The sequence below is a fragment of the Schistocerca cancellata genome, chromosome 8 (genome assembly GCF_023864275.1).
Source record: "Schistocerca cancellata isolate TAMUIC-IGC-003103 chromosome 8, iqSchCanc2.1, whole genome shotgun sequence".
In the NCBI taxonomy this organism is placed as follows: Eukaryota; Metazoa; Arthropoda; class Insecta; order Orthoptera; family Acrididae; genus Schistocerca; species Schistocerca cancellata.
This window is the reverse complement of record NC_064633.1, coordinates 428,144,743-428,172,564: the sequence shown is the minus strand read 5'-3', so window position 1 is coordinate 428,172,564 and position 27,822 is coordinate 428,144,743. Positions and strand designations below refer to the sequence as shown.

At 40.3% G+C, this 27,822-nt stretch overlaps 1 protein-coding gene across 1 annotated transcript in view; it reads right to left on the bottom strand.

Moving 5' to 3' along the window:
• Positions 1 to 27,822, bottom strand: part of LOC126094695 (myrosinase 1-like) — a 96,119-nt gene that overhangs the window by 17,225 nt on the left and 51,072 nt on the right. The window contains exons 7-8 of the mRNA XM_049909220.1: positions 25,068 to 25,212; positions 17,014 to 17,162 (exon numbers count right to left, since the gene is read on the bottom strand). Of these exons, the coding sequence (XP_049765177.1) occupies positions 17,014 to 17,162; positions 25,068 to 25,212 (294 nt within the window). The remainder of the gene's footprint in view (positions 1 to 17,013; positions 17,163 to 25,067; positions 25,213 to 27,822) is intronic.

Genomic DNA, 27,822 nt, shown 5'->3' with positions numbered 1-27,822 from the left:
AAGGGCTACGTTAGAGCCACGAAACTGTTGCTCAGTTTCGTCATAGAAAGGACCACTGTAGATGAGAGTATTGGAAGAAAACTGTGGTATTAACTATTTAGACTTCCCCATAAGATTGGTAGCAGGTCATCACAAGTTTAGTATTTTCAGGACCTGCCTCTACAGATCTGATTACTGATGCCAATCCATGTCACCCAACAAATATAAAAAAACGATACTTTTACGCTGTGATACTTGGGCTGTTAAGAATTTCATTGGAACGAGACAATTTCAAGCAAGAAACAACAACGTTGAAATATATCGCTTGTATAAATGGTTATGATCCAGTTATGGTCTTTCGGTGTTTGTACTTCGGCAGCCAAGAGAATAATAACAACACGTTGATCCTGTTTCAATGCATTTGATAATAACGTCGCCATAGTCCACTTCTTAGCATCCACCGCACGCATGTCAGAAAGAGATTAATGCTAGATTAATCGTTTTCCTATATGTCGATCTTTATGCATCTGCATTGGAGCCACGCTACTCTTTGTATATGCTGCAGCAAAGTCCTCAAATGAAAACTTCCTGATCTCCCTGTGTAATAACTAAATAACTCACGTGTGTGCTTCCGGTTGTTGGTAGACCTGAAACCTATCTGGTTCCTAGGCCAACAGTATGTCGACGAAAGCGTACTGAAACGATGAGCTGAGCCACTTCCTTATGCACCTTAACTCCATTCACCAAAGCATCAAATTACCTAAGGAAATCGAATTGGACTGTAAGTTAAATTTGATGGACGTCTTGATGATTAGAAAGTGGATCTGAAAGCTGTTCACAAAGTATACCACAAGAACACGTAGTACGAGTATTGCACGTACATGCTCGAAGTTGCCATCATCCAGGGCAGAGAAATGGTACATTAAAGTATGCTTCCAGGTTCGGAAAATCTCAAACGTAGACGCCTGAAAGCGGACTTACATTGAGAGGCGAATTCGACGGTCACTTTGAACCAAACTCTCCTATGTTTCTCGTTAGGCGAGGAAATATGCACTCACCCCTAGTCTTGAAATATTGTGATATGCATGTGCATGGACAGAGCAGCATGCACGTTATAATGCCTTCTCAGTTCTCACAACAGCAATTAACTATGCGACTGCTTCGTTTCTCCGCTGTTGGAGCTCAACGACACAACAGCTAGTATGTGTGATGCACGATGTTCTGCACTTGACGCTGGTTCAGAGGAGAGTTCCCGAAATTTTTGGTCTTGTGTCTCTCCTAGCAAAACTGTCCCCAACCTGGGTCCATTTGTGCTCCACGTCACAGTTTTTTCCGACCAATAGGAGCATTTCTTTTATTTTGTGGAAACTGTATCTGCCAATCGCAAAAGATCTACCATCAAACTGCGTCGAAGTTTCGGCACTTTACTCCTTCCTAGTTCATGTCAGCCAATCTGACATTCTGTGCCCGCTCCAGATGCCTAAAAGTTACTTGCGCACATCTTGATCCCACCACTCGCATCTCATATGATCGACTGCATCATATACATCTGGAAATTCCCCAATGCAGTTTTCTAAAGGTTCCTTCCATATCATTCCGGTGGCCCGCTACTTTCCCTCCTGTATTACTCACCTGGCCTGTTCATTGTCCTGTGCCGTGGGTCGCTTTAAGAGCTTTAAGTTGTACCAGGCCCATAGCGTCACCACTCGCATCTGCTCCCAAACGAAAAATGGTTCAAATGGCTCTGAGCACTATGGGACTCAACTGCTGTGGTCATCAGTCCCCTAGAACTTAGAACTACTTAAACCTAACTAACCTAAGGACATCACACACACCCATGCCTGAGCCAGGATTCGAACCTGCGACCGTAGTAGCAGCGCGGCTCCGGACTGGAGTGCCTAGAACCGCACGACCACCGCGGCCGGCCTCCCAAACGAAATGTATCCTCCAGCAGCTTGTTTCACCTCTTTCTCATTGACATAAAGGATTTAGGTTCATTGTGTTAATACTGTCGATTGAGTGTCATTTCTCTGCATTGTATGCTGTACATTTTAATAGGCAAATCCGCTCATTTTTGCCGAAGTATCTCAGGTGACATATTCACCCCCCTGATAAGAGAGTGAGGCCCACCTTTTGCTGTTGCTAATCGTCGCACATTGGACGTAGGGCTTCCTTCCACCGAATGTAGCACCCGTTCCTCCATGTCAGGGGAGAGGACTGTGTGAGTCGTTCCACTGTCAGTCTTCCAAGTTTCAAGCGTCCCTCAGACACTGGAGAAATCTGCGAAACCGCTTATCAGAGGGCACTCTGCACTGTGGATATTTTTTCAGCATAGAAGGCATGGGCTCGCAAGTTACGTCCATTTGCTAGACTATAGTAAAATACAGTTCGCCATATCACTTGCTTAGTAGTACGATTCCACTGCTAACAAGTGGTGGTAGAAAGAAAATGTAAATCTACAACACAATTTGTACGTACAAATAGCACAGTAGCAGTAACCACATAAGTGAATCCGCATTTGGAAGAAGGTGAAACACCATGATACGTACATTATTCTACAGTATTGTAGAATAAGGCACACCAATACTAAGAAAACTGACATAGCCTGCAACATGTCTCGAATCACACAACTGACTGTAGCCCGCCTAGTGGCAGGTAGAGTACTAAGAGTGAGACATACTATTTTGTAGGAAGCACATTGTGCTCATGTGGGAGCGATCGAGATGCTTGTAAAACAAGCTTGTGGCTTGTAGCCAAAATCGCAGGAATTCTTTTTATTCCATGATTACCGGTTTCGGCGAAACTAAAGCCGCCATCATCAGATCTTAGGACACATACAGGTTACAACATCAAGGCAAACGTTAGTGATATCAATAGTTGCCTACAACACGTCTTTAATTTCGCCGAAACCGGTAATCATGGAATAAAAAGAATTCCTGCGATTTTGGCTGCCAGTTTATTGTTTTATTATGAGTGAGACTTCATAATACCCTTGTGACATGTTTCATGGAGAGCCAATGCAACGACTGCTAATATTCGCGACCAAGCGTCGCGCAGCCCCTCCTATAAACATGCACTTATATCGGAAGGTATGTGTTTCCAAACCCATGTTTACTTGACTTATTATTCTTGTTTCGATGAATAATACCACCTCTCAGAGTATTCGTCGCATTATTTAAACACCCAGGATGACCCACAAAGACGAGAGAATTGGTGAAAGTGTCGGAGAAGATCTTGTACTTGGATAGGGCATAATGTATCACATCCATCATCAATGTGGCAAAACGTACATCGAAGACGTCATACTCCATGTTGTAGACTGCTGCCGAGAACATCATCTACATGATCGTCTAACGCACACCCCACGAAGTCAGCGTTCGGAGAACATTGCCTCTCGGAAGGGAATGTCTCCTACATGACATAAATGGTACTGCATTTCAAAGGATTTAGCTGAGATATGAACCAAGGACCAGATATTCAACACCGATGCTGGTCACAACTCAGCATTTCGTTCAGCCATAACAAAGAACGAGGCTTTCAGCGAACATAGGAAATTGATTACTGGGACTGATGTAGCAGCTGCTGCGATGATGCCAGCGTACGCCGAAGGAAGCAAACCGTTGACGGAATACCGAACGCTACAGCAACTGACATGCTGGTAGTGCACCGCATACATATTATAGATTCTGCATACCGCAAAACAGGCAGCTTCGTGACTTAACAATTACTTTATGACGACGACACGCTCCAGCTTTTTGTTCGTTAATACTGTTACTCTTCTTCCACGGTGGTGCCGTTAGTAATAGAAGCTGCAAGCACGTACATTACACTGCAGTTGGTCACAAAGCCAAGTCCGAAAGAACAGGCATCATACACATTTAAAGGCATACTGAGGTGAAAAAAAGTCATGAGACAGAGATATGCACTTGCAAAGGTTGCGTTAGTGTAGCGTACACAATGTATGGTAGTAGGAACTAGGCGCATGGGACACTCCAGTTCGGAAATCGTTAGGGAATTCAGTATTGCGAGACGCACAATTTCAAGATAGCAAATGTCAGGCATTACCTCTCATCACGGATAAAACAGTGGCCGACGGGCTTCACTTAACGATCGAGAGCAGCAGCATTTGCTGAGTGCTGTCAGTGGTAACAGACAAGCAACGCTGCGTGAAAGAACAGCAGAAATCAATATGCGACGTACGACGAACGTAACCTTTAGGACAGTGCGGCTAAATGTGGCGAAGGGGGGACGTAGGCAATGTTGGTCATAAATGAGAAAAAAATTTTGCCACCAGGCAGTTCTGTAGCATGTTATAACTACAAATGATAAAAAGCTATCTTGTTTCAATCACTGCACAGCGCCACGCCCACTTCGTTTGCTTTGTTTTATTGCTTCCTGCTATCATAAAAGCATCGGAAGATTATAGAACGCTGTGGAACCGTTTACGACGTGTTGTCTTTGCCTTCCGCTAGCTATCTTTGGCAGCTGTTATTGTTTGTGGTGCAGGAATATAAACATTTTAGTTCCGCTGTTAGTGTGATAACTACGACTGTGCTCAAGCTCTTTTTGTATGATTTACCGTTTAAAATGACAACGTGTTTAAGGAAGTGGCTGTGTTCGCCATTTACGTATGAATGAACAGTTTCTACAAGTTAGTCAACATAATTCAGCGGTAGATAATTGTTAAGCTAAGACGACGAGCATTTCACAGAAGAAACTTGGAACTGGTGTAGTGTTTCATTCCACTAAAGACGAAGTGAATAGTGGTTTCAGGATAGTTGGTTTGGGAATTATGCGTTCTATTGTTACACATCGTGTGCATGTTGTAACTGTGGCTATAAATCCTTAAGATTATACGATAGCAATGGCAGAGATGGTATTGTGTGTAATATGCACTTGTTTTGTGACAGCTGTCAAACTGATTTTCAAATCAAAACACAAACTGCTAAGAATTGGGTGCATGAAGCCAACATAACATTCTGCTATTTGATCAGATGAGTTGGTGTTGAAAGGGAAGATAGCAATTTGTTTTGTGCAATAATGAATATGCCATCTCAGTCCGTCTCATACTCAACAGTAAACAATCATCCTCAGAACGCCTTGGAAACAGAATGAAATAGCAGTTTTTCAGCAGTAGTGAAAGAGGGAATTTTATTTAACAAAGACATCCAGACAGAAGTAAATGATCCTTTGCCTTCTACAGATCTATGTGTTTCATTTGAATGCACATGAATGAAAAGGGGCCACACCTCCTTCACGGTGTTTCATCAGTTACAAGTGGTGGCACAAGAAAAGTTTTGGATTTGCAGGTGATGTCCGAATATTGCTCTGTTTGTGCACAGAGTAAGACGTTAGACAATGAAGAAGAAGACAGACAATGTCAAATACAACACAAAATAATTTTCAGCAAGAATTATGATGGTTCTAGTGGTGGCATGGAGCCTGCAGAGATGAAATTAATATTTCATCGGAGAGAAATGAGGCGTGGAGTTATATATGTGAAATATCTTGGTGATGGAGATTCTAATGCTTTCAAATCTGTTGCAGAAAGCAAGCCATATGGATATTGATGCAACATTGAAAAGCTAGAGTGTGTGGGGCACATTCAGAAGAGGATGGACAGGTGACTCCTGAAACTGAAACGAGAACAAAAAGGTGTAAAGTTCAAAATGGAAAGCCACTGGTTGGGCCACAACGTCTGACGGACAAAGAGGTCCACAAGTTGCAAATATATTATGGCAAGGCAATAAGGCGAAACACTGGAGATATGAAGGCAATGCAGAAGGCTGTGTGGGCAATATTTTGTCACAAGTTGTCAACTGATGAGAAGGCAATATTTGAATTGTGTGATAAGTTCTGGTGCAAATATAAGCAGGTAAAAGCAGAAAACAAAACCTATTCACATAAACACAGTCTTCCTGAAGCAGTCTTAAACACCATAAAGCCAACATTCCAGTTTCTAGCTCATCCACATTTGTTAAAGAAATGTACCTATGGTGGAACAAAGAACCCGAATGAGACCTTCAACAATCTCATTTGGAAGAGATGCCATAAAACAACGTTTAGCTCATCTACTGTTGTTAAAATGGCCACATATGATGCATGTCTGATGTTTAATGTTGATAATATTGGAAGAATAAGGACTATGATTTATTGCAGGTTGCTTCAGCGAGAAGCTATTGAAGGAGACAGATACTGCGCTTGTTGCACTTCCTGAACTGTCTGTGAAGGATATAGCCACAAGGGCACGCCAGAAACATCAGATAAAAAGGAAATAGGTACGCGAAGAGCAAGAATACGAAATTTATGGTTGTTGTCAACATTAAGGTACTATTGTTTGCTGTAAATCCTTATAAAATCTTTAATGTTTATTTCACGGAACTTTCATTTTTCAGTGTATAAGCAACATTTTCCCCTGAACCACTGGAGGTAGAAAAGTGAAATTTACTGCAGACTTTTTTACAGTATAACACAACTTCCTGTGGTACAAATTTTTTGTGGATGTATTTCTGTGAAAATTCTTTCTCTGAAATTGAAATTGCTTTGTTTCATATGGGTAATTTTTTAAAATAAATTGTAAGAGCTCTAAAAACGATATTAAAAAACTGTTCCACACGTTTCCTTATCTGATTGTTAATAGTTACCGACCACAATATGAAATTTGCAAGTAAAGCAATTTTTGTAAAAAAAACTTTAAGTACAAAATTTGAAAAAATTCCGGACTGTAGCCCATAACATAATTACCTCATGTGGCAAATTTGGTTCTATTGTCTTAAAAAACACCAAAAAATGTGTTGCATTATGTAAACACAACCATTTCCTCCTACGTTACTCCTTAATGGAGTAGGCAGCAGATGACTGACACGAGTGCCTTTGGTAACAGCAAGACGTCGCCTGCAGTGCCTCTCTTGGGCTCGTGACCCCGCAGGTTGGACCCTAGACGACTGGAAAACCGTGGCCTGGTCAGGTGAGTCCCGGTTTCCGTTGTGAAGATAGGTTTCGGGTGTGGCGCAGACCCCACGAAACCATGGACTCAGTTTGCCAACAAGCCGCTGTGCAAGCTGGTGGTGGTCCCATAATGGTGTGGGCTGTATTTATATGGGATTAGCTGTGTGTTCTGGTCCAACTGACCCGATCATTGACTGAGAATTGCTATGTTAGGCTACTTGGAGACCATTTGCGTCCAAAAATTATTAATTCACAGAACATAAGTATTTTGATTTCACTTAAGAGAAGCGTTTCAAAATTGCATATTCATAATCCTCGTCTAATGAAACTGGAGGTTCGTTGTGGATGGGTGTTCCTGAAAAGGCTGAAACTCTTTTCCCAGGCGCTGACGTGCTGTGTTGTTGTGTCTTCATGTTGATAGGAGGGCGTTGGTTTAGTGTCGCTGTTAAGCAGTTTGTCAACCAATGTGGTTGCTGATATTCGTCTCTGGTTAAAGTTAATGATAATTTCTTTATGTTTTGATTTTTTCCTTGTTCTTTCATAGTGGTTCCTTATATAAGTTGGAAATTGTAATTTCTCAGTGAGTGGCAAGCGAAAGATGGCATGCGCTGTGTGGTCATCTAGCCATGTGATGAATCATCCCTTGCACGCAAGGAATGCTGAAAGTCTGGTGCTGTGAATGCTGTTGCGTCAGAGTGGTTCGGTGGGTTTCTGTTGATCAATCTGAGTATTCGCTTACAATACCACGGGGCTAAAATGTGGAGCACCCAGACATGATCGAATATCCGTGTAAGATTGTACACGTGCACACCACTGGCAGGAATATAAATGAAAGTTTTGCAGTTCTCTGTGACATGTAGAACGACCATCAGAGCATCTCTGTGTTTTTGGTGTTTAGTGTTGTTACCAGCCGTAGGATATATAAGGGACGTCAACGGCATCGTGTGCAGAGACTGTTTTGAAGGTCATGGGGATACGGGATAGCAGTATGAGACAGTAGCGGAAAGAGTTTTATACCGGTCTCATTTTCAGCCCCCATCTGGTGAAATCGTACAATACATCAATTTTTGGTGCTGTCTGACGTGACAGTGGTCCAGTGATTTAATCCACGGAAACTTGAGAGCAAGCATACTCATCGTGAAGATTCCGGTCGACCACTTATGAGCTTTAGAAAGGAGGATCGAAATCCTGTATACCAAGCACATCGTAACCACTTCACATTTGCACCTTCGACCCAAGAATAAGTAAAGGCATCTATGCAACATTCTGTGTCATCCCACGCCATTGGTCGCAGACTAGCAGCAGCCACATTAAGGCATTATCGCCCCGTGCATGGACTGCAGTTAACACCACAACACAAACGGCTGCGTTTGGGGTGATGCTGTGACTGGGAAGCATGGTTTCTCGTGGATGGCATCACATTTTGTTCGGCGATCAGTCATGGTTCTGCACTACCCTGACCTTCGATGTCGGCGAATATGACTGCAACGTGGTAAGAGGTTCCATTCATCCAATGTTTGGGAGATGCACAACGGTCTCATGGCGTCATGGTGTGGTGATCCATCGGGTATGGCTTCACGTCATAGCTAATAGTGATTCATGGAACGTGATTCTACAACGTTACGTCACGGACATCGTGCCTTGTCATTTGATACCTCTCAATTGACATTGCCTTGGTCTAATTTTTCAACACGAGAATGCTCGTCAACAAGTGGTATATTTCTTAATGTATTGTCTGCATGCGCTGAAGTAGAGTTGTGGCCAGCAAGATCCCAGATTTGCCCCGATAGAACATGTTTGGTTTCAGCTCACACGTCAAATGCGTCCCGGTGCCAGTATTCGGAATAACAAGAAGCAGTTACACCATCTGTGGGCCAGCTTGCCTAAGGAGAGGACACAACAGCGTTACGACACCCTTCCTAAATGAATCAGTGAGCGTATCGAAGCCAGAGAGGGTGAAACGTCATACTGAGAAGGAGATCATATTCCAACCATCTCAGTAAATTTGACTCGATATTGCAGTCGTTGAAATAACTTCACAAACCGCGTCAGTCCGTAGAGTTCCGTTTCGTTTCTTCCTCTTCTTCACTCTGCACGCTTCACTCTTTTGTCAGGCGGAGTAGTTTGACAAACCGCTGCGACCGTTCGACACGTGATCCTGTGCTCCAGAGGGTCTAGTTCAATTCACGTGTCACACACTTCACTCTACATCAAGCGTACGACAGCCAGTTTTTAATGGTCGGTATCGTCGTGTTAACAGCCTTGTACCAAGTGCTTCAGTCTTCGGTTCTACCAGTGGTGTTGCAAAAATTTCGACTGAGAAGTATTCCTGAGTGGGTTGCTCCTGAAAGCCTCGCATAGGTTCGTTTCAGATTTTTCTCGTGGATTGAGGGTGCTTTCTGTTTTGTAACTCACGTAGTAGTGACGCATGTAACCGAGTTTAGATGGAATATTTGTGCGGCTTACGGGTGCTGTTGCCAAGTATGGTCTGTATTTGTACACCAAAACTGCTATTTTTTTATTTTGAAAATTCTGTGTTTCAGTAGAGTAGCGTACTTTAACATAATGTCGATCATGCAGAGACGTTATCGTTCTGGTTTTAGAGTACATGCGGTGTGTACAACATAAAATACGTACCTACGCCACAGTAGTCAGAGGATCGCTTGTGTTATAGCTCGTCCCAGTTCTTTAGGAAGATTTATAATTTTGGCCAAGTAGCAAAATTTTGACAGCGGAAATGTGTTTATTAATTTTATCATTTGTATAAATGTCGGATTTCTTGTTAGTCCTCTGTTAGAATATAATTTAATCCACCAGTTCGATATAGGCTTGCACATGAGTACGAAGATATAACGCCTCTCTCTTTTTTTTACGTATCAGAACATTGGGCGAGAGGGATGTGGGAGGAGAACATAAGCGACTCCAGGGTCTCGACATGGTCTGCTTACCAGCGCACCTGATGATTGCTTCAGGATCCATCACCAAAATATTGTGCCATGTTGAACGAGCAACTTGCAGTACACGCCACAATTGTTGTTACTTCGACTGAAACATGGTACTGATTTGAGTGTGCTACCTTATTTATGTACTCATACTTCAATTAAGATCTGTTGTCATTTTGTACGTAAAACTTACAATACTAATTTTGTGAAAGGCAACATTATCCATAGTAGACTGTATACTCAACGTACGTTACTCATTGTGCGGTTGTACAACTTCGACACTAAGACTTTTACAAGTACCTATAAAAGAATACAAAAAGATGGACGAGTATTACGTTGATTATATATACCGCAGAAAACCGTTACACATAACTACATTTATGTTTAAATTCTATAGAAACAGTCTTTCTTACTTATACATAAGAATTACGTAATGTTTAGTACTTATTGGGAATACAATCGAAAAGTCATTCCGTTTGTTAATCCATAAGTGAAATAATTAATCTATATCACAATTTAAGAGCGAAAACATCGGCCTAGAAGCAAACACTCACGTCTTTTTATTGACGAACCACGAGACTTCTACACGAAGACTGAGGCTACAATAAGCTGTTCTAATTTAGATGACCATCGACAATGTACGTCTTTGCATATTACATATTTTGCTGGTATGCCAGTAAGTGCAAATTGACCTTATGTAGGAAAGCAGATATCAGGGAACATATGTTGCAACCTCAAAATAAATTAATTAAACGTGTGTTACAACAGCTAAATGGTATACTTGAAAATATGCCTCATAGGCATCAGACTGGGATGAATGCTGTCACATTGTATGTCTAAAACGCAATACACACATCCTTAGTTTGGAACCAGATAAGCTCCTCAAAATCAATGCATGCATTAAGTTTATAAATACGTCTGTCATTTCTCAGTTACATATCTCACATTCATCCCTATAAAGAATGACATGCGCGTTACTTTAGTTTCAATTATAGACTCTTTTCACAATCCAATTGCAGTGAGGAATAGGAGAAATGTACAAGTGTAGAGCAGGCGTTTCATACGTTCTCTCTATTTCATTGAACCGAAGAATTTCTGTACCAGAGGTATAAGTATTGCATTATAGGCAAACAGGGTGAAAGAATTCACCCCTTTCTGGTCGCTATTTTATTATATATATCCTTGGCAACACCTATATTACGAGAATTATTATATTGCCACGCTATATAGTTCTTATAACCATTTCGTACTGATTGTCACTTAAAATACGTGCTTGGATTTCTATCTGAAGTACGTTTAAACATTATTATATAACCTATGTCTTTCATGTATACCATTTTGATTGTGTGACAAACACTTCATTAATCACTTTGACGTAACACATGCTTCATGAGATCTAGGTTTGCACATAAGGTCAATTTGCATTATTGCCATGCCACAAAACATATTAGTGTGTGTGTGGGAGTCTTGTGGTTGACATATGAGATGACATGGTTGTATTTTTGTAGGAAGATGTTTTCGTTCTTAGTCATTAACGTAGATTAATAGCTTCATATTAGGATTCGCACATGGTATGACTTTTCGATTGTACGCAACAACAAATACACCACATTACATAATATTTATACGTAAGTGAGAATGACTGCTTCTATAGAAGTTAATCAAAATTGTTGTAATGTTTAATAGTTTTCCATGGTGTATATATTTAACATAATACTCGTCCAACGTTCATAAATTCTTTAGTAGGTTCCTGAAAACGACTTATTGTCGAAATTGGCCAATCGCACAATGAATAAAGTATATGATTGTGCAGTCTAGTAGAGGTAATGTTTTCTGGCACAAAATTGCTGGAGACCGTGGACCTACTTACGAACAATGTATCATACGAATATTTATGACGTGAATAATTAATTTAGTGAATTTTTTTCTACTTGTTCATGCAAACAGATCTGGAGACGAATAAGTAAATCTGTTCGTACTTTTAATATCTTCTTTTGTTATGTTTGTTAAAATTATCAGACGCCGAAGTTAAGGACAAGTATGGGGTGAATTACAGGGGGGGCGGGCTGTTTCGTAGATTAATGCAGTCGTAGCTGGTGTGAGGCAAAGAGGCGAGTATAGCCGATAGATGTTAGACTTGTTACGTGTAGGTGCCAGACTTGGATGCTGGTAAATCCCAGAAAGTTAGAGCACTAATAAATCCGATAAATGAACGACGTATGTCGCAGTTCACACGTAGGGAAACTTCTTTAGGGCCCTAGAATGACGATGCTGGGAGACAGTGGGAGATTGAATCTTTTACTTTGGAGTAAGTTACTAACATTTCGGTAGCGTACGGATTGCACAGGAAGAGAAAGTGTCATTATTAGGGAACTCTAAAAATACTGAACTAAATTACACGGATGGCTTTCTGAAACTACACCAAAAACTGATGCTAGTTTACAAATAGCAATAGCCGACGGTTTTCGAAGGGAGAGTTTTGGGAGATCTCAAGAAGGCATCAGTCAGATCTGGCATCAGCAGAGCTGAACAGAAACTGCTGACAAAACAGGAAGACTTAGTTCCGAATAAGGAATATGGAAGTTTCCGTCACACTGACTCGTGATTATACTCGACAGTTGGGGGTACGTCTCAATAATAAGCTAGTTTGTTGTCGTGTATAACACAATTAAAGATTCATTCATACGTAAACCACCGTGTTAATTCCGGCAGCCTTGGACCATTTACCTAATAAGCTGCAGCGGTATTCAGTTTTATCAGAGTATTAAATTTTAAATTAACAACCGTATTTGGACCGTACTTTATTGCCTACTGTAAAGTTTACCTTTACATGGCGTTCCCATGGAAGCCGTCTATTCTGAGTTTCCGTGGATTTTAATGCGAAATACAGTATTCCTATGACGATATTTAAAAGACAGTACACAAAGTTAAATGGAGGATGCAGGGCCCTGCCAATATACAGGGAGCTTCAAAAAAATTAATTCGATTTTGCAATACTCATTTTCCAAATGAATAAAGATTGAAGCTTGGGTAAGTTATAGCTTACCATTGTGCTACGAAGGTTTTATTTCCAGTAGATCCATCAGATTTGAGAATGGTATATCTTTTACATTTATAAACAAACACATTTTGGGTATTTTATTCACCTGGGGCATTGTAACAGTTCAGAATTCCGAGCTTGTTTCAGTGTGAAAATCAACTAGGATGCCTCCAGCACTAGAAGGCAAAATGTTGGCCATAGTAACATACCTTAGGCTGCGATCTAATGCCCATATACCTAAAATCACATGGAATGTAAATAACGGCCGTTGAAATCGGCTTTGTATTACCTTGATTTTTTTTTTTTTAAATAAGCTCCGTTAGGATGAAATCTCCATATCCTTTTACCGAATGTACCCTCCGCCAGTTGCACAACAAACATTCAGACGTTAGTCAAACTCGTCACATATATTTCTCAGCGTGTCTAGATTTCTTGTATTTACTGGTTTTGCTAATCAGCGGGTGAGGACACACAGAGTTGTAGGATGGGGAAGCAAATAGGAAGGAAACCTGCTGACCGAAATTTCGCGAAAAAATTTCGAAGCAACGAAAAACGCCTTTGGTCTAATGATTGTCATCCCGGCTCCCTTAACATGTCAGTGTCTCTCTGACCCCTATTTCGCAATGATACCAAACGAGCTGCCCTTCATGCCCTCCATTAATCCTATCTGTTAATGATCCAATACAGCATAGCGATACCTAGCAGGCTACGGGCAAGTGTAATGGAGGCAGTCTCTTTAGCTGACCTGTTGCATCTTCTAAGCGTTGTACCAACAACGATATTATCTATATTATCGTTCCAGTTTAAGATTTTCCAAAGTGTTTAGTCGAACTGAGACCTTTTAAATTTGTGTGATTTATTGTGTAACCGCAATGTAACGGATTTCGAACTCCTGTGGATGACTTTTCCCTATCGAAAGACAATTTCCGCTTTTCGCGCCATTGAGATATCGTGTCTAAGCCATTTGGAAAAAAGTTTTGTTTACCTGATGTCTTTACTAGACGGTAAATGACAGCATCACATGCAAACAATCTAAGAGAGCTGCTGAGATTGTCTGCCAAATCGTTTATGTAGATGAGTGACAGTAGAAGACCTATAGACTTGCCTGGGGAACGCCGAATATCAATTCTGTTTCCCTCAATGATTTTCCGTCAGTTACTACGCACATTTCAGATAGGGACTCAAGAATCCACCCGCACAACTGAAGCTTACAACACAGGCATGCAATTCGGTTTGAGGACTCTTGTTAGGAAATGTGTCAAAGTATTTGATCAGCATAGTGGGAAAGGAATCTTACTGGTATGCTATCGAGACTGGAAGACTTGCCTTTATTAAGTGCTTTATGCTGTTTCAGTACACTGTGGGTACCTGTTTGTTGAGTTACTCATTCTGTCAGTTGTTGTCGATCCGAATTCTGAAATATTTATTTTTTTCTTCTCACCAGAAAAATGCCCAACTGTCGGTTCGAACAGAGGTTAGTACTCTGTAGGCACAAATCCCGTCTGAAAGCGCTCTGCATCTAGACCGAGCAGTCGGGTCGATCTGTGGGTTTCTCCTTGGATACACAACCAGTCCTTGAAACTACTCGTTCCTACGTCAAATTGGTTAGGCTGTAGAAGCTTCAGTGCAGTGCACAGATAACGTCATGCAGTTGTAAATGAATTACACCTATTGAAACGCAGAAGCAAAACGTTCTTCCCTTGCAGTGTTTTTAGCTCAGTCACATAAAGCAAATTAGGGGAAAAGATCTTTGTAGCCGCAAATTTTTGTTCAGTGATTGATGGTGTGTAATGAATAACATACTAAAAGTCTTGCATGGTGGGAATCGGGATGTGAGGCGGTAAAAGTCAGTTTCTTGTGTTTTTCTTGATCGTCTCGGAAACCATGGATTTTCCCTGAAATGCTTCCTAGTACGAAATTAAACTACACTCAGTTTTCTACAAAAAACGTCCTTCTTATTTTGTTTCAAGGACTTTTAGTTTCTGCGTTTCAGGGGCTATAAAAAGAGCAGATAAATAAAATGTGTTTTAATGGTACAAAATTAATGTATATTCTTAAATGACGTGATTTAAGAACGAATATCATATGTTTGTACCACGTCGAAGTTCCGTAGATCCATATTAAGGGACGCATAGTGCTACAGGCGTCTAACACGATGGAAAAAAAGGGTGGGGGGAGGGGTGGATTGGAGGCTATGAGCGTCGCAGAAAATAGGTCGTCGGATAGACGTCATGCACTTCTCTCCTTCAAAGGTCTGCAAAAAGATGAGTGAGTAGTAAATTTCCCATTCTGTCTGCCGCACTACGTCGCAAAAGACAACTATAGGATATTTCCCAAAGCTATACAGACCCTTACGCAGCTCTTATTATAAATCAGTGGAATGCAGTGGAAGACGCGCCCAGAAAGCTCATTTTTCACAAACTACTTTAACTCTACATGGAATATGCTCTTCTTTATATAGCGATTCTTATTTTATTAAGTATTTATTTTCAGTTATTAAATGAGTTATTATGTAAAAGAGATGAACAGCCGGAGTTGTCAACCGTTTACTACACTGAACAATCTGCTCCAACGGGACATGCTGTCAATACGTATACGTCATTGCCGATTTCATTGTCTCCACTATCAGCCGATGGAATACTTTTCACAGCTTGAGGGTATCAAATGTATCGCCCCCGCCTCCGCTCTCTCAACATCTGAAGAGGCTCAGAGCCTTATGTTGGTTCCATCTGTATCGGAAGTAGGTCACCTACTAGACATTATAGAACTTGAGATAATTCAAGACAAATCAAGTAATGTATTAAGCAGATTAGTGTTCTAGATTTAAACATGATCAGGTTCCATCATACACTTTGGCTTCACTCTGCAAGGTGCCTTGTGCGTGAGTGGTAAGTGGCTGTACCCTGAGCAGCCCACTCTATAAGTGACAGCATTTCCTGAATGGAAGAGATTTACGGAGTCTACTAGTATCACAATGAATGGTGAGAGAAGCAAAGTAACTTTCTGGTAATTCATTAAATCACCACCAAATGACTACAACAAGGTTGCAAGGCGTCATAGTATGCTATCAACGACAGACAGCTGCATGATAACACATTTAATAATCCAATACCGTTCCCACCAACACTATACTACTGACGTCACACTTACGAATTAAGCACTTCTTAGCCGTTGTACACAGGAACGTATGTTACAGAAAAGTTCACTTAACTACAGCAAATAAGTACTCAATAAACTGAAAATAGGTCAACTACATAAACATGCTCTCGGTGAAGTCATTTTATCTACTTACATGCGGGAACTGGACGGGAAATTCTGGGAAGATATAGTTGGTCTTTAAACTGACAAGCGAGCCATGCTCGTGGTGGAGGCAGTCGCTTTTTCTGGAAGAGCCCTATAGCTGTCGAACTGGGCGACTAAGAATCAATTTCCCGTTTAGCTGTGCAGAACAATGTACAGAGATTTACGTAGATTCTCTCCAGGTGCGTATTTTCATTTACTGTCATAACTCAGGACACAGAGTGATGGGTGTGTCTATATCCCAACACATGTCTGTATTCTATGTTGTCTTAACGCAACTTGTGGAAATGACTCTCCAGGGCAGCATTATCAGGTAGGCTTGGATGTGAAGTTTTGTGTGTGGTTCAAGTTCCTCAGCAGCACACACTGCACCATAGTCCAGGGTTCCATAAGTAATCTCTCTATAGTGTCTATACGTGGGTTGTCAGAAGACACTGTTGACAGTGTCAAGTCTGGTTTATGGTAACGCTAAGCTCGGTTTCCCCTTTCAGCTATTCGGAAAGAATAAGCTGTATGCCGACAGCGCGTTCCTCTCTCTCTCCCTGCGTCCCTCTCTCACCGTCCTCCCTCTCTCCCTGTCCCCTTTAATCTCTCTCTCTCTCTTAGTTATCGAGAACACAAACCAGACACAGCTGACCGTGCACTATTATAAGTCACATCTACACAAAAAGTTAAAGACAACTACCCATCAGTATACATCCCAGTCAACAATATCATGACGTCTGCATCATCATCTGAGGATTGGTTCCTCATACTGTTCTCATTAGTATCAGATAAGTTTGTAAAACTACGCCCTCCACGTACCTTCAGCCACGACGCGGAGCTGCCCGGCCACGATTCGTTCTGGTACCTGATGACGCCGGTGTCCAGTTCAAAGGACGGAACACCACCAGAGTCTCCAGGCTCGACGATGGTGGTTGTATATGTGTTAATCCCGATGAAGTCAGCTGAACCTAAAATTTTAAAATAAAGAAAAGCCCTCATGGGCATAGATCGGATGAAGCGAGAACACTTCTCGGTAAGCAGCAGCTGAGAGATAAAGAGGACTTTACAGAATCTGTGTATTCAGTAGTCAGAGTTGTAACTTAATTTTATGTGCGTAATAGCAAACAAACTGTGGTATAAAAGGATACTGAAACTGAACTGAACTGTTAAGACATTGTATGTTCCCCACATACTTCGCGAGGAAAGAAATATGAGCAGAACACTTACTAGGAAAAGAGACTGGATGATAACGAGATTATTGAAGACTACAGAGAGTAGCTTCCGTGGTAATAGCGTATTCCGTAAAAAGAAAAAATGTAAGGAAAGACAAAGATTTGAATACGTTCAACAAATGGATGGGGACGATGGTTATCAGTATCACTCTAAGTTGAAGAAACTGAAGAGGAGAGAAATTTTGTAACGCCTATCGAATATACAAAGATCTAAATAGACCAACAAAAAAATCAAGATATGCTGGCTCTCTCTTCGTAGACATCAATGAGTTCCTATCAAAATATGGTATCCGATGTATTACATTTACCTTTACGAAGACGAAAGGCGTGGGTGGTCTTCTTAAACCTGTCATTGCGCGTTTAATCTGAACGGCCGTCTGCCATGTGCGCGTGATTTTCGAATGGAGTGTGTTTGTGCGATTCAGCAGTCTGTCGTTAATACTGACAGAAAATTAAGACGCAAAATGCAGTACTATTATGGTAAATTCGTTCTTTCCGTAATATTTATAAACAAATACTTACCGTCTTTAAGAACGGTACTTTATTAGGAGACAAAGGAAACATATGTTGTTGCCTTAGTACAACTTCAAAGTGCCGTATCTTCCGAAACAATAATTCAAATGTAAAGGTACATAACATTTTATACAATTGTACCTAGAATCACTCCGTCTGTCATGTTTTGCGCGTACAATACATTTCCTCTGTGCGGTCTTCTTCTTTGAGTTCCTGGGATTAGCAAGATAAAGTGGCTCTCGGTTTGGGGTAAGGGATTAGCATGACCAGCCGATATCCTTCCACGGCCTCCCTCTGTTTGCGGTCGGTGGTGAATCTCTACAATCTCCTTGATGGTTTTCTGTTGAAATTGAGATACTGAAATATTTCGTCTAGTTATACAACACATGCTCGTTCAGCAAGAGACAGATCCACAAAATTAAGAAATATTTTTTCATTACTATTCAGTTTATCGTAAACAGACTACTGAATTTAGTATCATGCCGCTTTTGTAGACGGCAATGATTTCGATTTTATGATGATTTGAAAGCTTCCTTATTTACCGCTAGTCCTGTCACTCGATACGAAGAAGTTTATCTGTCAACATAAACTCGATCTCATATGTTTTTCTTTTTTCTTTTGGATACAGCAGTCATGCCTCTACCGATTTCTCTTACTGCTCCACAAGCATTAGTCACTTCGTCATGTAGCTAAGTAAATAACACCAGGCTAGTGTACTAGTTGTCAACGTATACGGTGTAAGCTTTACCAAGGTAGAGTTCTAATAAAGTCAGAACGCTGCCTCTTCCTGATACTCGAACGTTTACACCAAGATGGTTTTTTTATGTCCGTTCCTGCTCCCACATAAAAAATAAAGTCAAGGATATTTCCAGTTTAGCTAACAAAGAATACAGAACACTTGACGCCTAATCTATAAGCTTTGATTACAAGGTGCTGTTTGGAAATGACACGATCTTTGTATAGAACCAAACCTTCGTCAATGAACAAATTTATAACAAGATAGAAAGCACCCTGAAATGATCCACAATTCGCCTTATTTTTTACATTTTGTCATTGTTATCAACAAAGTTTAACAGTCTTAGTACAGAAGGCACTAATCTCTTGGCATGATTTGGGCAAAAACTGGAGTACAGAGTAAAGGATCGTTGGTCCGATTACAATTTACTTTATTTCTTCTCACTTGAGCCATCATAAATTTTACAACAATGGAATAGTAAACTTCATTATTGTGTGTGTTTTTCCAAAGTATCAGTCTTGATTTTCCACTGGCGACATTTCAAAGGTGCTAACATAAATTACATTGCTCAAGTATGCAGTTTACAATTCCTTGGCTAAATAGAAACTGGGAAGCAGTGATACGGGTGATAAATCATTTTACAACCGGAAGAAATGTAACCGAAACTGTATACTTTGGGGTCAATATCGGCATCGTCCCATCTAATGTCATGAGTTTTGTGTCTTTTATCAGATTTTCCAGGCGTATTCTCAGTCTCTTCTTCGGAATCGGAAGAACAAGCAATTGTAACATCAAAATCTGGATATGCATTTTGTAGTTCAGCGTTTGAAGGTTGACTAACATTTTGCGTACAAGCTATCTTTTCAACCATAGGGCATGATTAAATCGTCGTCGTTACTTTGATTTAGAGGACGCAGCAGCTCGTTTTCCACAAACGGATGGTAACATTGGTTCATTTTATTCGCTAACACGGAACGTACAGCCAACAAACTAGGTAATGTTAAGGTGCCAATATTCTCTAATGAGAAGTCAGCATTCAATGAGTAGTCCAGGTTAAATATTCGAACCATTAGACTGCATACTTGTACGACAATCATCTTCGTCATACACAATGGATATACCAAAATCATCTCCGACTCGCTGGCCATTTATTAGACTTTACACGTATCTGTACGACTGTATATAAAAATTTCTAGAAACACAAATGGACATGTAAGTTCTTCCAAGGCTTTTGGTTCACCACTAATCCTTTTATGATTTCAGCCAGCTATCTCATGTGTCACAGTTAGTGGGTTACCTTTGGTTGAAACTAAAACGTGATACTAACCTTACTAAAGATTTTTCGGAGCCGTCTTCCGTGACAAATACCTAGTTTCTACAGCGTGTGTTACAAAGCTTCTCCTTCACAGTTTTTAATCGACTCTTCCCCACATAGCTCGTAAGAAAACATTGGACTTACCAGTCGAATCATTAATTTTTGTCATGCAGAAGGCAATTGCTTTAGAGTGCTCAGAAAAAATACAATCGCTAATGTCAATTCCAGCTATGTGAAAACGTACAATTGATCTTAATTGGAATTAGGCATATGTACGGTTTTAGAGATTCCGTGCAAAAATCGGTAAATAAAGAACTAGTTGAGTATGATTATATAAATGGGAACGACCAGTGGAAATAAGGGAGGTAGTGTCAAGAAATTTTATGATTACATCTGTCAAATACGGTCAGTTCCACCTTTGACAATTTACTGTATGCGGCTTAGTGAATCCAGTAGTTAATTAATGAGTCTTGCTATGATAAATGGAACTGGATAGACGTTCATGATCTGTGACAATAAACGATTATGATGAAATCTGTCGATTGTGCAGTGGTGGCAGAATAACTCAATAAGTATGTTATTATTTCTGCCCAACTATAGTTTTAATGATTGAAACACACATCGAAAGGTAAATTGGTACTGGGTTTGGAAAGAATACCAACGAAACGGTGACAAATGAAAAATCTTTCTCATATAAAGGTTGATAAGTAATTTACATTCTTGAAATTTGTAGACAGAACTGATTATATACAAGTGACTGCAGTTTGATTACATTGTTCCTCAAGTGGAGATTGAAATCATAATGATTCAACAGAACTAAATCTGAAACTCTTCTCACAAAGGTGCTCCAACATCCCAAAGGACTTGACGGTGCAGGTACAGTCGTGAGATGTATACGGCTTAAGTTATTGGAAGTACTTTGTGAGTAGATTGTCAGATATAGTTCTATCGAATGATTGTGATGTCAGTCTCCACTTGAGACATAATATTTTCAAGCTGCAGTCATTAATAGATAATCATTTCTCTGCGTCAAGGCTGACCATTGTACTGAAATATATCTAATACAAATCAGGATATTTAAAGATTCACCTGCAAAAACTTGAAAACCTGATGAACTTTGTTTTACGTATATTTAGTTCTCTGTCGTGTATGTTACGTTAAGAAATTTCTTTCATTTCACGCGCATAGTGTAAGCAATTGTTATTTTTTAAGCATTTTTCATAGGTTATCATTACTGTAATGATTATCATAATTATATGAGTTACATATTATTTTCAATTAACAAAATACACAAATGGGAAAAGATAGTCTAGAAAACAAAACAGGAAACAAAAAAGAATAAAAAACGTAAAATAACAATTTAAAACTAAAGAAATACATATAAAATAAAAAACTAGACAAATAACGCGAATGTTTTGGTTCAAATGGCTCTGAGTACTATTGGACTTAACATCTGAGGTTATCAGTCCCCTAGAACTTAAAACTATTTAAACCTAACAAACCTAAGGACATCACACACATCCATGCCCGAGGCAGGATTCGAACCTGCGACCGTAGCAGCCACACGTTCCGGACTGCAGCACCTAGAAACGCGTGGCCACCTCGGTCGGCGCGAATGTTTTATGAATATTTTAATCAGGTACGGTATTCTATATTATCGTGTTTTATATTACGAGTATTTTAATTACATATGTTTAAAATACTCTGACAGCACATTGTGTATAGTTTATTTTCCAAACATGGTGTTTCAGAAACCAGCTTTATTACACATGGATGTATGTAGCTTCAAAGCTCCTTTAATTTGTGTTTAAGAAAAGTGTTAATTTCTAAAATTCTTAATACTGGTGGAGTATTTTGCAAAATTTCATATTATTACAAAATTAGAGCATACAATTTTCAAGAACGTTAATTACGTATCAACTTTTGTACGAGGCACATTTGTACATATAACCATTTCGAGAATACTCCCTCCAAAGCTAACACACTAAATTACCTTCCGCGGTGTGTTTTATCCCTTAAAAGTGAAACTGCCCCTTTTGCACCCGGCAAGTTTCATCGAGATCGTTTATTGACACTAGGAAACGTTTCTTGTAAGTATTCAGTGAGTGTTGACAACCGGAAGGTATAGGGGAAATCAAAATATTCGACAACTTATTTTATTCTATCCCTCGCCAGTCGTCTTACTCGACGTAATTTAAGGAAGGTAACACTAACGGCTGATTACCGCCGAACCTCGAAACCTACCAGCATACCGCTGAGGTAACGACCAAAAAGGTGATCTGCATTCCCCTACGCCTCCCCAATTCCCCTCTTATTTTTTCGCCTCATAATCTAATTTTTTATGAATACTGTGAGTTTTCTGTTGTTCAGTAAAACTTTACAGTGTTATTACTATTCATTGTGCTCCAGTTTTATGTACCCTTTAAGACCATAATACAGGTGCGTTATTTCTGGAGTTAGCTCTTCTGACTCGTATTTGGGTAGTACCCTTCCTGAAAAACATCTTTATATATGCCACTATGCATGTCAAATGTGATAGTGTGGAAAATGTAGCCACGAATTCTTCCTGCTAGTAGTAAAAGAAATCAAGAGATTTGTTGTACTACAATGCTGACAAAAAGTTTGTAAGCTGTTCTTATTTTCTTTGTACACAGATTCAGCATAGGGGTCACTTTAGATGCTATCCCTGACGAAAATATGGTGCAGTTTAACGCACTCTACTTAACACGTCTTTTTGTAAGCAATTTGGTCCCCTAACAATTGCACACAATCTTTATTGATTTAATCATTTTATGGATACACCATCATGACAAAACCATGAAACTGCTCAATGTGTGCCGCTCCTTTGAGTTGTTCATTTGACTTCGGTCTTTCCATATTTCTTAGTATCTCTGTTTGTCTGTATATCTGTGCTTTTGATTCTGGGAGGGGGCGGAGGGGGGGGGGGGAGGATGAACAGCGGAATGTTTCATTTGAGAGACCCAGTGGCATTTCAGTACGCAGAGATTATTATCTCTCAACTCATAATTTACGTTGTACACATCTACAAGTATTTTATGTGTATATACGGTCCCAAAACCCCATTCATCAAGTATCCATTCTATCTTTACGTGTCTCATGCTATTTTTCTGTGCTACTTTTCATACTCCTTATCTAATCTGCTAGAGAGAGTGTGTGAGTGTCTGTGTGTGATGCTTTATGTACTTTGGTTCACGAGCACGAGTTCTCTAAATAGTAGTGACAGTTTAGCCAAATTTTGTATAGAGCTCAAGTAGTGTTAGAGGTCACTGGTCAGCAACTATTATGTAGCCGGGACGTGTTTTCTCTGGCCATTTCCACTACGACCTGTGCACCTCAGTCCGGTAGTGTGAAACAATACTGTTTGTGGATGAACGTGACTGTTACGATCATCTCTAGTAATGCAACGAAGTTGGAAAGTGTACGTTCCTGGTTTACTGGAGATGTTAATACTTTCTTTCAGATCTAGCCACGGTTAATCGTCTGTAAAATTATTTTCAGTCGTGGAGAGCCATAATGCTTATTGATATTGCATTTCTTTAGTGCGAGTCCTTGTGCTACAGCAACTTAGGAATGGGAAATGCCGTTACCAGTCTGCAACTCTTTTCAGTTAGTGTGAGACTCTTACGTGGAAATATGTCATATATTTTCTGTATGCTCGTATTACAATTATTTTTTTGTAATTATATTTGGTTTCGTTTCACGAGTTTCGTGTTCTTTGTAGTGTGTCAACTGGTGATTGTAGCTACGAGCTTCTCGTGTTGTATATTGAGCCATCTGCTCCGATGAATCAGGCTTCTCTTGTTGTTACTTCTTTTACCAACTTCTTGTGCGTATGTAATTTTATTTTAACTGAATATCTTTCGTGAAACTCTGTGGTTTATTATATGAATTATAACACGTGCAGCCCCACCGTGTGTTGAGCTATTACCTCAATATTATTAATTTTTCAGTTTGCTTGATCAACCTGTATTTCAAACGTGTACAAATTTTCATTATTTTTTAATATTTCCGTTTCCTACTTTCTGAATATTGCAGTAGTTTTCTTACTTTCTAAACGGAAAACGTCTACACCAATTGTTGACCGCACAGTTGATAGGCACAGCTAATTGCTATCTGGTCCATCAAGTACTACTTTGGAATATTATTCATATGACTCCTTGTTTCTCTGTACATTTTATGGGGACGAATGTTGGTATGCGGTTACTTCGTCGATTCTTTCCTTTTCCACTTATCCGGTATTGTTCACAGGTGTTGCGATACGGTTTATGAAGTAGGTACTATAATGAATATCAAGCATGAATTTGCGGTTATAATTTTAGTTGGCGCTGTGTTTGTAATTTAAATCCATGAATCAATGTTAAGCGGCTTCTCAGTTATGATAGTGACGTTATTTAGTGAAAACGACGCTACCTATCACTCTGCCTTCTTCAGAGTTATCTGATTACTAATGATGATTTGATTCTTAATATTTTATGGTGATGTGCTAATTTCGAAGTATTTAATTTCAGTGTAACCAGATCAGGGAGATTAATTTCCAGTGATTCAGTATAATTTAGTTGATTTAATTGCTGATCAATTCACAAACTTAACTGGGAAATGGGCACAACGCTCAATTTCAATTTGACCGTCGATTAGGAAATGTAGTTGAAAACGGGTAGGTAACGTTAAGTCATTCAAATCACTTAATACGGAGTATCTTATAACATGAATTAATGCAGTGTTAAGATTCAGATGATGGGACACGACACTATGTATTAACTCCTTTCCTTGATTTTCTGAGAATGGTGTATGCCCGAAACGAAAAATGAATAAAGTTTTTACAAAAAGTGGACCTATTATTGTTACCGGCCAAAAAACGGTGTGAAAGACTTGATCACTATTCCTATAATGGTCGCAGGACTCCTGACTTACTTTATTGTTAATCATTATGAGACATTTCGTGTGAAATAAATGCGATATCATTTCTTCGCAGCTATAGATTACTTGAACTTAGCAGACCTTTCTGAAACGCTTTGCTACTTTTCTCGCGCCTGCGGTAAGCATGCGTGAGTGATACCTTTGATGTACTGCTTCTCCTCTTCGGTGAAGCTGGGAAGGCGGGACCTGGGCCTCCCCTCTGCCGCGCTGTTGTTGTCAACCCTCTGGCGGACCACGGCCGGGTAGTCGCCGTCCAGGAGTATCGGGTGCGCGTACAGCCCCAACTGAAACCACGCCCACCTTACTAGAGTGCATTGCAGACGACGAGAACATGCTACTATAAGGTGTAGTCTGCGCTAAGCACCGGTGATACAAGCAATAACGCAGCGTTTACGGATATTACGAAATTCTGTTTCATGGACAAAAGGCCGGCCGGTGTGGCCGAGCGGTTCTAGGCGCTTCAGTCTGGAACCGCGCGACCACTACGGTCGCAGGTTCGAATCCAGCCTTGGGCATGGATATATGTGATGTCATTAGGTTAGTTCGGTTTAAGTAGTTCTAAGTTCTAAGGGAATGATGACCTCAGCTGTTGAGTCCCATAGCGCTCAGAACCATTTGAACCATGGTCAAAAACATATAACATTTTCTGGTCGCAGTAAGTGATGCACTCCTTCGTATCAAAATGTTCCAAAAATCCACTTAAAAATATGATTTTTCAGGAGGTCACATCTCGGTTGCTACTGATCACAGAGATAAAAAAACGTTCAAATGTGTGTGAAATCTTATGGGACTTAACTGCGAAGGTCATCAGTCCCTTACACACTACTTAATCTAAATTATCCTAAGGACAAAAACACACTATGCGACTTAACCTCTGAGGTCATCAGTCGCCTAGAACTTAGAACTAATTAAACCTAACCAACCTAAGGACATCACACACATCCATACCGGAGGTAGGACTCGAACCTCCGCCGGGACCAGCCGCACAGTCCATGACTGCAGCGCCCTAGACCGCTCAGCTAATCCCGCGCGGCTCACATTGAGATAAGGGGTCAATGTTTGGCATACTCTTTGACCTAACGACGAGTTTTGCTCTCCGAAAGTTCAGGGACAAAATTACACACCTCTTCCAGCCCTCGCAAATTGAGAAAATCGGTTGGTTTATTGGCATTACGTGTGGTCTAGCGTTGACCTTAGGCGGCTTATAAAAAGCACCCTTTGTTGATTGAGAGTTCCTGAGAAAATCCAGAAAAACCATGATTTTTGGGTGCAAAGAGTCCCTATAGCGGGTACGGCCACTTCTATAATTACTGTTCATGGCACATTGTCGAAATTTTGGCATGTGTTCTTAAGATGATGTTCTCCAGGAACGCCGCCACTTTATTTTTTTCTCGGTACTACTATCCGTTATTGAGAACCTTAGGTTTAAAGTTATGCTACTTACGCATAAAACCACAATACCTGTTTTTCACCGTTTTTGCGCCATGGGCTGCTATTACCTAAACAAATAACCATAGAAAAGGCTGAAATTTTAACTCTACATTCTTTAGAAATTCATCTATAACGTCATTTTCTGGTTTTCGAAAATCTTTATAAAGATTCACACGGAAAACCAAGGTTTTTGGGTACCAAAAATTCTAAGTGTAGGGATGGCCTCTTCCATAATTTCTGTTCATGGCAAATCGTCGGAATTTTTTCTATATGCTCTCAAGACAATATTATGGGAGTACCTAGGAATTTTTTCGATGTCATTATCTGTTACCGAATCCAGCTGTTCAAAAATACCCTTTTGCACGTAATAGGCTGGGTTTTAACGAAACAATCCAATATTTCAGGGGACGGTAGTATGCATCAAAACGAGATAAATGACTGTGGGTCCTACAAAGCATACCTTCTGACATACGAGTCCTAGAGACCGGGTTATATACCTTTGCATGATGCATATGCATTTGCATATTTGGCTCCTTTTCACCCGTTATTACATATTTTAAGTAAAAACTAGTGACGATGTATATTTTCGCTCTATGTGTGCAATATTTTAAGAAATTGGACAAGCGGTCTCTAGTTCGATCTAGTTTTGATGTCTCTCAGATTGACCGTGACCTGGAACTGCGGGCAGTGGCTAACTGAGACGCCACTGCCTAGAGAAATTATTACAGAAAAGGCACAGGAATAGACAGACAGAGTCAATGCTCCTGTACCCACATGCCGGCCGGAGTGACCGTGCGGTTCTTGGCGCTACAGTCTACAGCCGAGCGACCGCTACGGTCGCAGGTTCGAATCGTGCCTCGGGTATGGATGTGTGTGATGTCCTTAGGTTGGTTGGGTTTAATTAGTTCTAAGTTCTAGGCGACTGATGACCTCAGAGGTTAAGTCGCATAGTGCTCAGAGCCATTTGAACAATTTTTGAACCTGTACCCAGGTTAATCCCCTCAGCTGTCATACCGTACGCGTCGGCAACAATTAAACTAATCGACGCAAGCTTTTAGTCGCACGTCCATTGTTCAGTTTAGCTTTCTATTTGCTTGTACACAGCTGAACGTGTTTACGACGTTTAGTCTGTAACGTGTTGTGTGCTATGTCGCCCGGAAAAAGAAACGCCGTTTCGTGGATAGATGACCATCCTGGAACATTTACAGATAATGGAATTGTTTTATATTGTCGACTTTGCGAGCTAAACGTTTCGTTCAAAAATAAAGTTTCAGGTAGACCAGCATGTCAAGAAAAGTCTTCATATCCCGGAATACAGAAGAATGGACAACAACTTCTGACACCAGCAAGTAGCAGTTACAGGGATTTGTCCAAAGGTAACCAAAAAAGTCGGTTTACCACTGATCTATCTGAAGCATTCATTTCAAGCAATATTCCTCTTCACTAACTTACAAACCCTATCC